This window comes from Melanotaenia boesemani, chromosome 12, assembly GCF_017639745.1.
Source record: "Melanotaenia boesemani isolate fMelBoe1 chromosome 12, fMelBoe1.pri, whole genome shotgun sequence".
Lineage (NCBI taxonomy): Eukaryota > Metazoa > Chordata > Actinopteri > Atheriniformes > Melanotaeniidae > Melanotaenia > Melanotaenia boesemani.
The window spans coordinates 6,124,775-6,142,765 of NC_055693.1; the positions used below are offsets into that span (position 1 = coordinate 6,124,775).

The 17,991-nt window shown below is 39.1% G+C and overlaps 1 protein-coding gene across 1 annotated transcript in view; it reads left to right on the plus strand.

Annotated features, from left to right (window-relative positions):
- The first annotated feature begins 10,223 nt into the window (after window positions 1–10,223).
- The window catches only part of htr2aa (5-hydroxytryptamine (serotonin) receptor 2A, genome duplicate a), a 102,970-nt gene continuing 95,202 nt past the window's right edge, over window positions 10,224–17,991 (plus strand). The window contains exon 1 of the mRNA XM_042002552.1: window positions 10,224–10,845. Coding sequence (XP_041858486.1) covers window positions 10,416–10,845 — 430 coding nt within the window. The 5' untranslated portion in view covers window positions 10,224–10,415. The remainder of the gene's footprint in view (window positions 10,846–17,991) is intronic.

The following is a 17,991-nucleotide window of genomic DNA, read 5'->3' on the forward strand; positions in this document are numbered from 1 at the left end:
TTTTTATTTTTGTTCAGCTTCACAAATGGGATAAATTCATATTCATAAAAGCTCCTGGACATGCAAATAATTAAATACATGTGATCAGTTTAGAAAACGCAACATGTTGCATTTAACTGCTGGTGGAAAGCTGGGTCATCTGGGTTTCCATTAACTTTTCTTCTGTAGTTATTTTAAAGTGAAAGTGACACTATAAAAGAATATTTAATCCTTGATAGATAGATAGATAGATAGATAGATTGATAGATTGATAGATAGATTGATAGTTATTGTGCTTTAAGATGATAAATGTTAGTTGTACAATCAACCATTAGCCACATTAGAACCACCTGCTTGTTGTGGCGAAGGTGAGGAACCAGTGGATCAGGTTTGGGTTGTTAACATTGAAAACATGCTCAGTAAAAGTGGGACCTGAGGAGTTAAACGTTGTATCCACATGAATTATGTAAGTTTTCCTGAAAACCATCTGCAGATTAATCTAATTCTCTTTTCTGGTCAGTGCTTGTTGTTGAGGTGCGTCAGTGTTTTTATTTCTTGACAAGTTTCTGACACAAAAAGGTTGACATGACAGCAAAATTTAGAAATGTATAACCCTAATTTAATTAATTAAGTATTATTTTCTAAATTGTAAAATGTGTCCTCATTCACAAAAAAAAAAAAAAAAACATGATGGCGAGTAAACAAGCGAGCAGAAAATTGTTCTTTTGGCTCCTCACACAAAAAAAAGTAATTATGAGTTGGCCTGGCATTGTTAGTGAGGAGGTAAAGAGGGAAAAATATCCGATTACTCACTTCAATTCACGGCACATATGTGCTATTGTAAAGGGTTGATTGGAAAAAAATATGAAGAATACACACAATGTAATGCAATTAGAACGAAACATTCAACACGAACTTACACTAAGCTAAAATCCAATTTCTCAAAAGTGGACATTGATGAGAAAGGACATGGCTGTTACGCTGGTGAACGGTCCATCAAGCAGGGGTAAGCCAGAGAGAGGAAACAGCACAAAGAAAATGAGCTAGACAGACAAACACAGGAAGGAAAGGTTTTATAATCCTCATTTTGATTTTGTTTTAGCAATTCCTTCTGTAATGAAGAGCTCCTGTTTGACGCCAACATCTGTTACGGAGCGTGGAGCTGCTGTTCCTTCAACTGAAGGACATGACGGGAAAACATCAAAGGCAGTGGGCAATAATACGCCGCACAGGTTTACCAAACCATTTTCAGCCAAAATAACAGCTGCTCCTTCTTATATTACTATTAGTTACCGCTTCCATATGTTCACAAGTGAAAACAAATCAACAAGTAATTGCTTGTTGCTCAGCACAGCATGAAGGTAGAAGTACAAGGCAGATTCTCGCTGTGTTCATACCCCAAAATAGAAACTTATAGCTATATCTGTCAGTGAGTTTATCTACATGCAAACCAGTGTCCTTGTTGTGTTATCCTAGTCCAAGAATAAGTAACCTGTGGAGAGTTGCTCCTAAAACTGGTCCAATAGAGCGCTTTGATGCTTTGATGAATGCTTGGCAACTTTATAAAAGATGGCTGTGGTTTGTCTCAGTAGCTCTCACATGTTTAATCCAGATTACTGCGGAGGTGCAGTAATTGTTTTACTCTGTTAGTCATGCAACCTGCAAAGGTCTCCATGACAAAATAATGAAGATGTATAGATATGTGCAAAACAGAGTCACAGCTTGCCTGTGATACAGTTCCACATGATGCACTGAAGTGTTTTCTGTCAAATCCACAGGGGATTATAATAAGCTCTAACGAAAACCATAAAGAAACAGAGCCTTGCCTTTAAGAGGATTTTGTAAAAGAGATAGGGCAAACATCTGACTTGAGGGCTGAAACGGAGACAGACGAGGATGAGAGGTATTAGAAAGAATGTTGCCATCCAACTGTTTTTCAACACGTTTTATGTTTGTGAGTTAAAACTGCAATGCAAACCCTGTAGGCAGCTGAAATAACAGCTGTTTGATTTGTAAAAGATGAAATCATTATATTATAATTACTCTACCTAAAATTCCAGATCAATGATTGGTCGTACTTATATTCTAAGTCAGCGGTTCTCAAAAATGGGGGGGTGGGGGGGCGCAGCAACATGCCGGGGGGGTGCATGGGATTGGGAAAATGTACCAGACAAACTAATGTCTTGATAATTTGGACTGTTGGAAAATTTCTGATCCAGACCACTTGGTGGCAGCAATGCACCAATTTGTTTTTGCCAACCGCCAAAAAAGAAGAAGAAGAAGAAGAAGAAGAGAGATCAGGGTTTACTGAATACATTGAAGGGAGGGAAGAAAGAGAGAGATGGAGAAACAGGTAACTGGGAATGAAAGAGGGCAGATATCTCACTCTTGGTTTAACAGTAAATGTTTCTTTTTACATCTTCCTCACTTCTGTGATGTTATAAATAAAGTAATTACGTAGTTATAAGTTAGATAGTTATAGTAAGTTATAAAAATTAAGAACTGGAAAGGTTAATTCCTCCAAAGGTGGGGGTGTGCATGGTAGAAAAAGAGAAGCACTGTTTTAAGTAAAGGGTGGTAAAATCTGATCTGGTAAAACTTTAAAAAAACAGCTCAAATCATATACTTAACTAATGTGTAAATGAATGCCGGATCTTTCATGAATTCCTGTGAACTAATGCTGATCTCATTGTGGATTTATGTGTTTACTTCACACTTAATAGATCATCCGCTGATGAACGTTGATTCACTGTTAATTCATACGTTCATCAATGTGATCAATTTACCAGTTTAGACCAAAATATATAAGTTAATCCCATGCCACTGATATATTTTTTTCTTTAAGAGACACTCAAAGCACATATGGATTACTAGTTACTAAGCTCATATTGAATTTGATCTGAATTGAGGGTACACATTTATCTTGAAACATTTACCCTTTTAGTAATAATGAAATCTTAATGAGTAGGAATTTACTTGTAGTGAATAAATCGTGAATGATTAGGACATGAGTGTCACCATGTAACTACTTTTAGGACCACATGTCAGTTCAGTAAACATAATGGTATCCTACTGAGGCTGCATTTTTCAGTTTATTGGTTGGACCTGTGGTTCTTTTTTCTGATCAGAAAAGAAAATAAAGATTTGTTTCTGATTGTAAATTTCTTTTTTTTTTTTTTTAGAGCAGCTGTTGTTGATGCTTTTTATTAGACACTCAGGGACACATCGGGGAAATGTGGGGTTTGGCATCTTGCCCGAGGACACTTCAAACCAGGAATCAAACCACCAATTGCTCTTCTGTTGCCAGAGCTATATGACCTTTTTTAAGTGCTTCTTACATTAAAAAAATTCAATGGCATGGAAGTAAATTATATATTTTGGGCTATGACAAATCACTGAATGTATGAACTAACAGGGAATCAATGTTGATTAATTGCTGATCTATTAAGTGTGAAGTTAACACATGAATCCACATTGAGATCAACATTAGTTCATGATGAGCAACAGAAATTCATGAAAGATCCTGCATTCATTTACGCATTAGTTAATCATGAGTTATGCATTCATTAATCAAAAGTTTTGCATTAGTTAAGAATATAATTTGCACCATTATTTTGAAGTGTTATTGAACTTTTTATTGGATCAGTCAGCTTATGGAATATTTACCATGGTGAACTTGTGGCTTTTACATTAGTTAATTTTTTTCCAGTATAATGAGAAAATTAAATAAAAGATTTACCCTCATGGGCTCATGTAGGTGAGTAAATAAATAACATAGCCATCAAACAAGTACAGGAAACCAAAATTATTGGTATTATGATGGTGTCAGGGACCAAGCAGTAAAGCAGCGAGGACACAGAAGGTAATTTCAAAAACCTGGGTTTTTATTGACCCAAAAATACAAAAATACAAAAAGAATGAATAAACTAGCCAGACATTAAAAGAGGTCAACTAAATTTAACAATACTCAAAAGTGTAACTTAAACAAATAATACTTAACTGAGGGAAAACTGATCTAACACAATGACACAATGAGGGTAACTTATAGTGGTTTGGCCAAACCAAATAACACACACAGGGGAAAACAAAATGGAAGACAATAACTAGACAAAGACTCCAAACTAACTAAACTTGAAACCCCCCCATGATCCAGCAGCACATGGTAGAGCCTGACGAGCCGGTGCCCAGATTTAAAGCTCCTCAGCCCTTTGCCACGCCTTTCATGAATCAGGAAATGAAGCTTGCACCACCACGGTAACTCAAAACAAGAAAACACACATTAAGCACATAACCTTCCATTGTTGATATGTGTGCACTCCAAATCATCAATGCAAGGTAAAACAAATACTGTCTAATATTTATCTGCAAATTAATGTATACTGAAAATATGTGAACATTACCATTGTGGGGCTTAAGCCATCACACACACCCCCTCTTCAGGACTCGCCAGTAGAGCGAGAGAGATAATCAGCTGTGGTGTTGTCCTTTCCTGGGATGTGCTTGATGTTGAAGCAAAAGGGTTGCAGCGCCAGGTACCAGCGGGTGATCCTGCTATTTGTGTCTTTCATTCTCTCCATCCACTGCAATGCCCTGTGGTCTGTTTCCAGGCTGAATTCTCTTCCCAGGAGGTAGTACCGAAAAGAGTCCAGGGCCCATTTAATGGCTGGTGCCTCCTTTTCCACAGTTGAATAGCGAACCTCCCTAGGGAACAGCTTTCGGCTGATGTAGGCTACTGGATGCCTTTCCCCTGGTGGACCTTGCAGGAGTACCGCCCCCAAACCCCTGTCAGAAGCATCGGTCTGGAGGATAAAGAGTTCATTAAAGTTGGGACTATGCAACACAGGTTCCATACTCAGTGACTGACGAATGTCATAGAAAGATGCAACAGAATCCTCTGTCCACTGAATCTGGTTGGGACACTTTGAGCCTATCAGGTCTGTAAGTAAGGCCGCCCTGGTGGAGAACTGTGGTATAAAACGATGATAAAAGCCTGCCATTCCCAGAAAGGATCTCAGCTGTTTCTTTGTTTGAGGCAGAGCACAAGACTCAATGGCTTGGATCTTACTGACCTGTGGCCTGATGACCCCATGCCCAATAACATGTCCCAAGTACTCCGTCTCAGCAGCAGCAAAGATGCATTTGGATGAGTTCACTGTCAGCCCAGCAGCCAAAAGACAATCCAAAACTGACTGCAGATGTCCCAGGTGCTCCTCCCAGGTGTCACTGTAAATGACAATGTCATCCAGGTAAGCGGCTGCAAATCCAGAGACGTCACATAGTACCTGGTCCATTAGTCTCTGGAAAGTTGCCGGGGCCCCATGCAGTCCAAACAGCATCACTGTGAACTGGAACAGGCCCCATGGTGTTCTGAATGCTGTCAGCTTCCTGGACCTCTCTGTCAATGGGACCTGCCAGTAACCCTTGCACAAATCAATTGTCGTCAAGTATTTTGCTCTTCCCAGCCGTTCAAGCAGTTCATCAATCCTTGGTGTTGGATAGGAATCAAATAGTGAGATGGAATTCAGGTACCTGAAATCAATACAGAACCTCAGGCTGCCATCCTTCTTTGGCACCAGGACCACCGGATTACACCATTCACTTTTTGAAGTCTCAATGATCCCCAGGGACAGCATCAGATCCAGCTCCTTTTTCAGAGATACCCGCAACCATTCAGGAACCCTGTAACTGAGACGCCTTACAGAGGCTCCTATTTTAAGTACAATATCATGTTCCACAGCATCTGTTCTCCCAGGATTCTCCTGAAATACTGGAGAGTTACAAACTTCTCTCACCTGCTGCCGCTTATCCTCTGGCAGGTGGGTGAGATCACAGTCCAGAGCACCAGTAGATGGCAAATACTGCTCACCCACTTCCTCTTCCTCTTGCACTCCCCGTATGAGCAAAACCTCAGCTTTTCCAGGTCGCTGCACCCACTCCTTCAGGAGATTTATATGTAGCACCTTGCTGGAGCATGGCTGCCCTGGGGTGGAAACCTGGTACGTAGTGGGTCCAAGCTTCTTCAAAATCTCAACGGGCCCTTGCCACTTAGCCAGAAGCTTATTGTCATCACTACGGTAACTCAAAACAAGAAAACACACATTAAGCACATAACCTTCCATTATTGATATGTGTGCACTCCAAATCATCAATGCAAGGTAAAACAAATACTGTCTAATATTTATCTGCAAATTAATGTATACTGAAAATATGTGAACATTACCATTGTGGGGCTTAAGCCATCACAGATGGATAATAAATTAACTTGGAACCAACATGTTGATAGAATTATAGTTATAATGGGAGGTGGGATCACAGCACTGAGAAGAAACATTTCTACCTACAATTGCAATGAAAGAAATAATCCGATCATAAATCTTTTTTTTTTTTTTTTATCTGTGACAGCACGATCCAGGCCCCACCAAGCCCCGACCAACAAATAGTCCAATCATTAATCTTTCTACTGTTCAGTTATCTGGTCCAACGCAGCAAATGAAATACTTAAGAAACTTCAAAACTACAAAACTGAGAAGCACGTGCAATACTACAGGATAAATGTTATTAAATTCAATTAATAAATTTATAAATATGTTTATTTGTATGAGGATATGTGAATATATGTCTATATATGTATAAATATTTCTGCTTATTGATTTAGACAAAGTCTTTCCTGTGTTACATGTATGAATATGAGTATTATATATTTTAAAGAATAGTTTATGGACTTTGTATGGATGCAATGTATTTCTATGTATAGGTAAAAATATTGCAAATACATGTTCATATATTTTGATTGTCTTAAACAAAAGGTCCCCAGAAAGAATATTTGCAATAGAATAGAACTTTATTTATTTTTGTCATTGTAACAAGTGCAACCAAACTGATCCAAATAAAGAAGAAGAAAAAGAAGATGTGGTAATATAATAATAAAGAAATAATTCTAAAACACTTTTCAAAGCACTCAAAGGGTTTTACATCTAATCCTTTATTTATTCAGTCCACATTCACACACTGGTGGGTAAGCCACATGTGCAGCTACAGCTGCCCTGGAGCAGACTGATGGAAACATGGCTGTCAATCCACCAGCCTATTTGACTAAAAGATAAGGGATAAGGTCGGTAAAGTGTCTTACCCAGTTAGCAGACTGACCAGCACTCGAACACACCTCAAAGTGTGTTCTAAATTTCTGGAAACAATGTTATGCAGTTTTTCTTTACTCTCTGGAATACTATTAACGTTGTATTAACATGACAGCCAAGACATCTGTGTAAATTATGACAGGGAATTATAATAAAGGAAAGTCTTCTATGCATTTCTGTCCATGTGGGTACAGAATCTACTGATCTGAAATCCTTTTTTCATATGATGAACAATAAATGAAGTCAGAGGAACATACAGGAAGCACTTTGCTGTTACGCTATGTTATAAAACTTGGGCAGGCTCAGCAAAAACCATCACAAACTACGTCGGAAATGCTGTTCTCGAGGAACAGATGCTGTTCTCCAGAAACACCACCGAGCCTGTGGACAAGAGAGGTTAGTAAATAAATAATGATGAGCACTAAGAACATTAGACATGTTTCCAGTGAACATGTGTGAAGCACAATGTACTGAATGTGCACATCATGTCTGCTTTCATGTGGATCCCAGCTGTGCTATCCTTTTAATGCACACACACACACACACACACACACACACACACACACACACACACACACACACACACACACACACACACACACACACACACAAGGCAACAAATGAAAAATAATTATATGTATTGTGAGCAGCTTTTTGAAACGATCACATTGTGTTCAGCATAATTACTAAGAAATTAATTTTTCCACACAGCAGGAGCATTACAATGTGTATTTGTTTTGGGAAATGTTTTTCAAAAATCTGCTCTCAATGCATATGAAACTGTTGGTGATTGTAGAGGTATTGAATTTTTACTTAAATTTTATCATCAGTTGTGAACCAGTGTTTACAAAGACAGGTGTGTGAGAGTATCCCCTTACAATATCTATATGAAACACTTAACAACAAAAGGTATCCAGCCTTTTACTTTGTTACCAGAGAACAAATAAGGAATTACATGATAGCTAGCCAGTACCTGATGATTAATTAATAATAACCCAGATTTAGTAATGATTAACACTAGAATTCCCCCGGCCCAGCCATTTGGCTTTTCTATCTTCCATGCCCAAAGGGAAGCCAAGTGGCTAGGTTAGTTCTGACCTGCATGCAGAAGGTAAAACAAAAATGTGGAAGATTTAAAGAGCGAGGCTGGTTACAAGAATAGACAGGTGGTGAAAGCCATCGGTCAAGCAGGCCAGAATATGCAAACACCAACCTTAAGTCTGAAGTAGATCATTTCAAATGTGGAAAAGTGGCACTAGCTTTGGAAGATTTTCTCACCGTGGCGCCCCCTTACAACGGCTAATTCAGCATCCGTCTTGCATCCTGTCTCTTCTCCGAGTTCTCTCTAGGAAGTAAAAGTCAGTCTGATGTTGACTCTTGTCTTATCTCTTGCTTGGTCCCTTTCTTTCTTTGTTTTTGTAGCTCACGGTACAGATAGGATGCAGGATAGATGCCAAATTGGCCATTGTTAGAACTGAGAAAATCTGCCAAAGTTCCATACTGCTTCCTTAATAAATGACTGAATTGTCTTTTTTTCTATACTTTCAGATGCACTTTTATTAATAGTTTTCTTTGACAGTTGTATATTAAACTGTCAAGGTTAATGCAAAGCTTTAATCATGCTTCATCATGACCAATAAAACCTTCTGTAATGAAAATGAACAAAGCTGGAGGACTTACAGGTTCAGATAAAGGGAATGGAAAACGGAAAGAGGCACAGAGACAGAACAAGAGATGCTCGAGGGAAAGAGAGAGAGAGAGAGAGAGAGAGAGCACACGAGCCAATACGGTCTGAGAGAAAGAGACCTTGAGTAAATACATAGAGAGAGAGAGAGCGGGAGATCCCTGCAGAGAGAAAGAGAGGCAGCATGTGAGAAGCAGCGAGAGGTGAGTTGGAGCGGAGCAGCATTCAGCTCTTGGTCACCACCGAAGACGACTCAACAACTTGACGACACTCTTCTGGAAAGCTGAAAACCATGTGAAGTCTTTTCAGTCTGCTGATGCTTCATGCAGAAACAGGCTCTCCTCTTCCTCCTTCTTCTTTTTTTAATTCCTTTTGAAAAGTGACAAGACATGGAAATATACCAACAGGAAAAGAGGAGAGTGTGTGAAGGAACGTGGTCTGTGCTGGTTCCTGGAATACGTGGATGAAGGGTGACTGACATTTTCCACTGAAGGTTTATGTACGCAGCAGGAGAGAGAAGAACAGATTAAATGGAATATCTAAAATCACCAAAGGGCTGACGTTGAGATTTGTTAGGGAAGGAGAGGACTTACCTATCACCAAACCTAACGTGAGTGTGTGAAGGACAGGAAACAAAACGAAGGGAAAGTTAGTGACACATGGACGCACTCATGTCGGATATCATCATGTTCATCATCCATCTCAGCTGCAGTTGCACTCTCACAGGTGCAGGGATGAGTTGAGATGAGAAAGCAAGGACGGCAAAGGATTTTCACACACATTTGATTATCCACACATACACGATGTGATTAGTTCTGTTTTACGAACGCTTCAAACTTGCACCACTTTGCTGAAGATTTTTCTAAGACTGATTAAGATGAAAACTCAGAAGTTCTTGTTTTTGTTTCTGAAATGCTTCTTAATTTCTTGAAAAAGAGACTTGCTGGAGAACTGCTTCAACCAGGAGATGGAATTCAGATTTTTTAACACCACATACATCACAAGGACCCTAATATTTTTAACATGAGGAATGCTTTGACAAGCCCAGACTTCACGGAGGAGATGCCATCCCTCTTCTTTCAAACGGATTCTATAATAGGGAGATAAAATTCTTTTTTTAGCCTTTTTGGTGAAGAAGTGACTTGCAGTCAGTCCAGCGTTTGGTGCTGGATATTTTTGAGCAACTGGAGAACCTTTTTTTCATTTTGTTTGTTGTTCCAGGACCATAAGACACACAGTGACGGTGTTAACTAAGCAATTACATTTTTATGCGTACTGTATTGTCCTTTGAGATGAGGCAGCTGCTCTTTTTGTTGCGCTGAATTCAGCAGTCGGCTATTTTTGTTTCCCTTGTGTGGATGTCATGTGCTGATCCCGACAGACATTTCCAGGTTTAAGCTTCTCTGTGGTGATGGAATAAATAAGAGACATGTCACTTTGAATTAAAGTTATAACCTTAGGGGTTTTTGGTGATGTATTTATGGTATTCACCTGAACAAAAGGTAGCAGAAAGTGTGTAAATGATGATCAAAGTTTCCACTTTCTTACTTTGCTCTGACTCATTTTCCTGGCAGCAGTCCGGAGGCGTTCATCTTTAGTGTTACTGAGCTGAAACCATGACACTGCGTGGCGGTAACGTGTCTGAGTTGATCTCTCACACTGTCAGGGCCATTACCACTCTGGAATCCAACCCCTGGCCTCCGCCAGAACTTGAGCAAAGCAACACCACCAACTTGGCTTGTCAGGGGGGCGACGTGGCCCGTAACGGCATGGAAACGCAGCTGGGGAACTGGTCCCGCCTCAACGGTGGGGTAGTTTATGGCTCTCCTCAGTGTCCGGCTTCAGAGATGCCGAAGAACTGGGCAGCTCTGCTGATTTTAGCCGTCATCGCCGTCACCGTCATGGGAAACATCCTGGTGATCCTGGCTGTCTCCCTGGAGAAGAAGCTGCAGAACGCCACAAACTATTTCTTGATGTCACTGGCAGTGGCAGACATGCTCTTAGGCATCTTGGTTATGCCGGTTTCCATGGTGACCATCCTCTACGGTAAGCACTGAATGTCCCTCACGTTGGGCTCCATAAAACTGACATTTGATGTGTTGCTGATTTGATAACTTTGATCAGTCTGCAGATGATTGTTTACATAAATTATGATGGGAAGAAATATTAGAGATATTAGATCTAACATTTTCTTTTCTGATTTGGGGTTACTGTAAATTTGTTGTTCAAATCATTGGTGGTGTGTTTGTGAAGCAACCCAAGTTCAAACAGTCAGATTTCATGCCTGACTCTGTGGTGGAGGACAGATGGAGAGCAGCAGTGATGGAGGTGTTCAGAGCTGTTGTTGACAATGATGTGTTTTTTTTTTTTTTTTTGTTTTGTTTTTTTGGATCATTGCTTCAGTGGAAAAAGAAAGTGGCAAAACCAGTGTGTATAAAGATATGAATGAAAAAGCCCACAGGGCCGTGTTGTTAGTGCAACATTAATGAGTTTCTATGAACTCCTGCGGGTCCTATAGATATTATATGCAGTCATGGCCAGATCATGATTAAATTTAGGGGTCTGAGGCAATGATTTGCTCTTTTGTGTCCCAAACACGTATTAATCCTCCAAACCTTATACCTTCTTCTCTCTATATGTACTCTATCACTTCAAAATTTACATAGGGAAGTCACCGCAGACATTGAGTTTCATCATGTTCCCCTGAAACCTACTAATCCTCCACCTATGTTGGAATATTTGCTATTAGTAATTAATAGATTCAATTTTGATGTTTTGTATTGCTTCTCTGTATTAATACAGAAAGTTCTCCCCTCTGCACAGTTAGATGTAACAGCTTATCATTCCATAACCTGCTCACTTCATTCACATAGCTCTTATAAATACAATTACAAAGCAGACCCACTTTTACAGTCACACCAATGATTAGTGTGAGCTAGAGGGAGACGAGTCTCCGGGAGGTGATGACACAGCTCACTTTGGATGGCTGTGTAAGAAATGTAAATTGAAAATGTCAGGAAAATCTCTTCACTTGGAAAACACCTCCTCTGAGCATTGCACTGTATTATTGTTTTATGGTTAAAACATCAGAAGCATTGAGGTATTCTTGAACAGCAGAGAGAAATTATGTGCAGTAATAACATTTACTTACAGCTACATTCACACTGCAGGCAAATCTGTCTTTTTTTGTCCATATGTGACTCACATCTGGTTATTATTATTACATCTGGTTATTTTACAACAATCTGAACAGCACAAATCAGATTTTTCGAATCCAACACAGACAACTTTCATATGTGATGCTAAATCGGATACGTATTAGATATTTTTTTCAGTACATTTAATCCAAATTCTACATCATTAAAGACAGACAGATGTCATAATTCTGTGCTAGAGGAGGCGAAATATGACAAGATCAAATGTAAACAATGGATGTAACAATATTATATCATCATTTTGTCAGTTCTTATTGAATAACTTTAAAATGGATTCACACACACACACTACAGACGTGTAACCAAGTTTTCCTCCATAAATGTCACTATGTCACATCTCCTCAGGATCACTTCGGGGTTGTAGGCTGTTCTCACTGGAATCTGATGGTGGTCGCATTTAAATCATAATGTTGACAACCACTAAAAAAATCTGTTCTCAGAAAAAAAGAAGTCAGAATTGAGCTTTAAGACCAGCAGTGTGAAGAAAGCCTTTCATTATTCCAACTTACTGAGAGCGTCAGTACAGAACAAGCTGAACTGTGGGGACCAAAGCCTCTAGAGTGCATGCCCTGTCTGAGTGCACATTTTAAAGATAAAATGAAAAGTTAGATTTAGAGAATTCAGAATATTTAAACTATATTTTGATTCAAAGGTGTTTGCAATCTGTCTTATTGTATCAAATGTTCTCAGAAATAGGAGAAACAGAATATTTAAATCAGAAATCTGTTATAAGATTTTACAATCCAGAGACATTAAAACCGTTAAATCAGTTTATGACTGATCAAAGAGACTGATGTCTTTTTAGGTAAAAGGGGACACAGGTAAACCTGGACTCCCAGTCAATTTGGTTTGGTAAGACAGACATTTTTTTTTTTTTTTTTTCTAAATACACTCTATTAACATTGAGCAACCAATGTTAACATGTGTCAAAGAGTATCAGCTTCAATGTCATTTAAAAAAAAACAGCAGCAAGTAAGATGTGATCATTGTTACATATACAGTGTATTATCTGAGGTTGGGAGAGTTAAAGTTCATCTTGTGTAGTAGTATATGTTCATACACCTCTTCTAACATAAAACAGGTTCCTCTTGTAATTAACATGTGCTAATTTTCTCTCCATGTTATAAATACTCATCGTGATGTCCATCCACATGTTCAAAGTCTTGCTCTCCTATGATAACCACCTCTTCTCAAAGGGGCAATGAGCTAAATCATTTTACTGCAAGGTTTGCTGTTGTGTGCTGCCTGTAGACCAAAACAAAGTGTGTAATGAGCCACACCTCCCTCTACCTCTTCCCCCTCTTGCCTTGTTCGCAAATGAAAGTGCAAACACACACTGACCAAAACAATTTCATCGTTTTGTGAAACATGCTGAAGTAACTTATTTATGTTGGTACTTACTGTCCAGGGGAACAGCTAGCTTCCAGTCAAATTGTAGCTTCTTTAGCTCTCGCAGTGCTTTCCTCTTTAAAAATACAAGGTCAAAGTTAATCCGGGTTATGTCCCTTTCTCTATCCGACAACTTCTTTGCACCTAATTAGATTTTTTCGAGGTAATGTCGGTTCCTGGTCATCTTCTGGTCAATGTTTTGTTCTGCTCGCCGCCATTTTGCTTTGAAAATATGCACTACCATTGCTCGCTGGCTGAAGCCTTCTATAGGGAGGGAGGGCGGTGGGCTCTGTGAGAAGGGAGGAGGGGGCAATTCACATGATCATTCATGAATCCACGGCCGGACCGCCTGGTTAACACAGGGCTGGAGGTCAACACAGAGAAATAGTGTGTGATGCCCTGTTATACTCTAGTATACTTATACCTGTAGTTCTTTATATAGCCATTTTTAATTCCTCCAATCTAGAAACAATGAATTTCCACCTGTTGTCCCTTTAAAGACCTTACTGCTTGCCACCAAAAAAACTGAACAAACATTTGTCACGACATTTCCAGGGCTTGAGTCTAAAGTAAAAAGAAGTACTTTCCATGAAGCTGATTGTTTCCACATATTGCTTGTATTACATTATTCATTCCCTTCCAGTAAAATAATAACATGACAGTGCCAAAAACATAATGATTTGCATTTGATTTTCCACTATTTCTTTAGTAGGTCGGGGAGTTTATGGGGAGTTTTTGGTAGGTTGTAATAAAAATACCTTATCAGACTTTTTCAGCCGGATTACTTCCAGCTCTGCTAGCTGCTGCGTTTCCTCTGCTAATTTTATCCACTCTACTTCTGTTTTTCTGTCCTGCCTTCATTTTCTTATTTAGTTTTAATATATAGATTTAAATGTGTTTTCATGTTTATAAGCTTTTTATATCAGCCACAGATAATACATCTATCTTTGTTTGAACGAAATGCCCTTTTAAACATGTCTAACAGCTGTTTGCTTGATTCTGATATGAACTTCTATCTTGTCATTGACAACATGTCTCATCTGTAAATAGCAGTAAAAGTTTTTCTTTAATCTGTTCAGTAGTAGTTTATTTTCCTTCATGATCTTACAGAAAGCTGTTAATCCTTCACATGTCCAGTCTTTGAATCTAGTGTCTAATTTCAGAGGAAAATGTTTTTCATTTGCACACCATTTAAGAATTTCTATATCTGCTTCTAATTTGTATTTAAGGAAAACAATTGTGGGAGTTGTATATTTCAACTGGAGCATTCTTCAGTAGTTGCGCAATATTTGTTTTGTTGCAAAGATGGTGGTCAATACCAAAGCTGCTTTTGTGCATGAACACCACAAATTTGCGGAAAAAAGTCTGGAGAATTCTGTGCAGAGTTTTACTGTAGCTGCTGTTTACAAAAGCACATCACAGGACGGGAGGCTTTCTGTTGGAGATGTGCTAAAGCATGTTCATTTTATTGGTTGAAGTTTTTCTCTGATGGAAACTAGACCAAATAAAATCTGCTGCATGAGAAAAACAACTATGACAAAATGTATGAACACTTTTCTCTTATTGAAAATGAGAAAAATATCTGGTAGAGACACAATTCCATCAGACTTAATCTCCATGTATGGTACAGAGGGAGGCACAGGCTTTTGATGAACCCCTGGGAATACAGTAAAACTAGTTCCAGTGTGTGACACTAATTCAACAAAACTCCTGGGAGAGAAGAGCCGACATATGGACACATTTCACAAAGAAATATAAAATGCTTTGAAAACCACATGGAGCAACATTCACTGTTGAGAACAACTAAGTGCATAAAATGTGAAGCATAATTTTCATGCATTCATGCATGTGAATGTGTCAGCAAATATTCTCATCCACAGAAATCACTGTTGTTCCAGAGTTTGTACTGGGGGTGGAAAATCTCAGTAGAAAGTCTAGAGAGGATGTTCTACTCCAGAATATCTCCTGAACGTTTCAAGATTTCTGTCCATGAGTTTGTTAACTGCTTTGTTTATTTTTATTTGGATCTCTATTAACTGCTGCCAGGAACTAATGCTATTCTTCCTCGGGTCCATTTAAGTACAATCAAACATCTGGACAGCACGCACATATACATGACTGACACATACACGTACATATACACATACAGAGGATACAAATGCCATAAATAATTCATATATATTTAAATATCTGTATACAAATACACATACATTACATGAAAGTCTATGTCTAAACTCATGTAGATATATAGAATATATGCATGGATGTGTGAAAATGGCTAAACAAAACTAGAATAAGAGGGTTCATTTCAGGACAAGTTATTTTGTTAACCTAATGCAAACCACAGGTCAAAGCAAAACTAACTCAGTTTTCATTTTAAAAGAAAAAAAAGAAAGATTTCTGAATGTACGTAGCTTAAGCATCAAAATAGGATTTTTTACTCATATTACAAACAAATAAAACTCTATCAGCATATTATATTTTGTGAGAGTTTTGTGTGTTGTTAGTATATGCAACCCATACAAGAATGTGCTTATTATCAATTAATACAATCAGTCAAATTTTGGCTTTTTGCTTCTATTTTCAGAGGTCAAACATCACTGCACCCATTTCCTGCTTTCCTGACAATATATAAAGAAATTAAAGCTGCAAGCAGCGTTGGAGGCCCTCGCACCTCTGGCGCCGCTTCGGCCTATTGCACCGCCCCATCGGCCAAGAGCCTCCCTCCAGCAACACAGCCTCTCTTGCCCACAGCCATATACCCATTCTTGCAGAGTTTATCTCCATCAAGAGGTGATTTTCGGCATGAGAGGATCAACTTGCAACTCAGCCTGTCCAGTCATGACATCTGAAGCATTCATCACTTTGTTTCTTACAAACTGTGTTGAATTCCCACAAACTGGAGCATGATTTCATCAAGAGGAAAATTCCACGTGGCCAGTAGTTGGTGGTAAAGTTGTTTTAATGTAGAACCATGTTCAGGTTGGAACTCTGTTGAGAACAGGAAAATATTAGCTCAATTGGTCAACTGACAGCAGGGTTAGTGCCACTTCCTGTATAATGGCGAATGATTCAAACCATCACAGGAAGCCATTTTAATCATGATGCTGTAAGAAGTCAGTCATATTTTCAACCATGAGTTCATGAAGGATGATATTAATGAGTTAGAATTAGTTATACAGAGGATAAAGGGTTAAAATGGTGGGACTTCCTTTTCCCAGGGCTATGGTGTTGAGAACATCAGGACATGAAGTGGCTTTTTTATTTGTCCTGGCATGTTATATAAATATGCCACATTTTACTATGTCGTTCAAAGCAGTGGGTGGAGCTGATAGACTAAATATTGATAGGGGGCGCTATAGAGCCATATTACCAGCATATGTGTATTTGAATCAGTTCCAGGCCTGACCACTGTCCTCCCTGCCAAGTTTGGTCGAGATCAGGAGTACATTGGGTCAGTTACAAGTACTTCCTGTTTCATGGCGGTGGACGCCATTTGCCATGTTTTGCTTGAGGAAGGAACTTGAGTTTTTTTTTCTCTTATATCATGAAAGGGTTTGACCTGATCTGAAGCACTGTAGAGTGTGTGAGGTTAATCCCTGACGAGAGGGACCCTGCTGCAGGAAAAAGGCACTTCCTGTTTCAAGTGGGCGGGGCTTAGGCCAAGACCAGAAGTAATTACATATATCTGTTAAGAAGCAGACTCTGATTAATCAGTGCAAGTGTGATGCTGATTGGATGAAAATTGAGGGATTTATACTCAATAATGATGTCATGGCGTTTTATCCAACCTTGTCATGGCGCCACGGTCTCGCCATGCAGCGTTGAGCAATGTCCAGATGACAACATCAGGACTTGTAGATGTGGTCGGCATGGAAGTGAAGAGAAATATATGCAGTTTGGTACAGAATGAGTGTTGTATTGCAGAAATAATAGATTCCGTGCTTGTTGGCGAAACATCAAAACTTGATGAGGCGCCGCCGCTGAACGCCACCTCCTATTAGAAAATTTTCAATAACTTTTGACCACGCATGCCTCTGGAGTGTTCAGACTGAGTTTGAGGTAAATACGATAAAATCTGTAGGAGGAGTTCGTTCAAATGCAAGGCAAAGAAACATGCAAAAATGACCCCAAAAATGACACTTTTTTCAAAATGGCTGACTTCCTGTTGAAGTTATCATATAGGTCCAAGAGGCTTTTTTGTACATCCTTCCAAGTTCTATCAATATACTGGATTTCAGCCATATCAGTCAATGTAGTGGGCAGATATGATCAATTAAATATTTGTAGGTGGCGCTATAGAGCCATATTGCAATTTTTCCAACATATGTCAATGTGGCTGAGTTCTCGGCTGGTCCGCGCTCCTCCCTGCCAGGTTTGGTGTAGATCAGCAGTACAATGGGTCAGTTACAAGTACTTCCTGTTTGATGGCGTCGGACCGCTATTCGCCATGGTTACGTTTGGCGAAGGAGCTTGAGATTTTTATTGTGGTATCATGAAAGGGTTTGACCTGTTGTGAAGTACTTTCAAGTGTGCACGTTTTATTCCTGAGGAGATGGACCCCTGCGTCTGAAAAAAAGCACTTCCT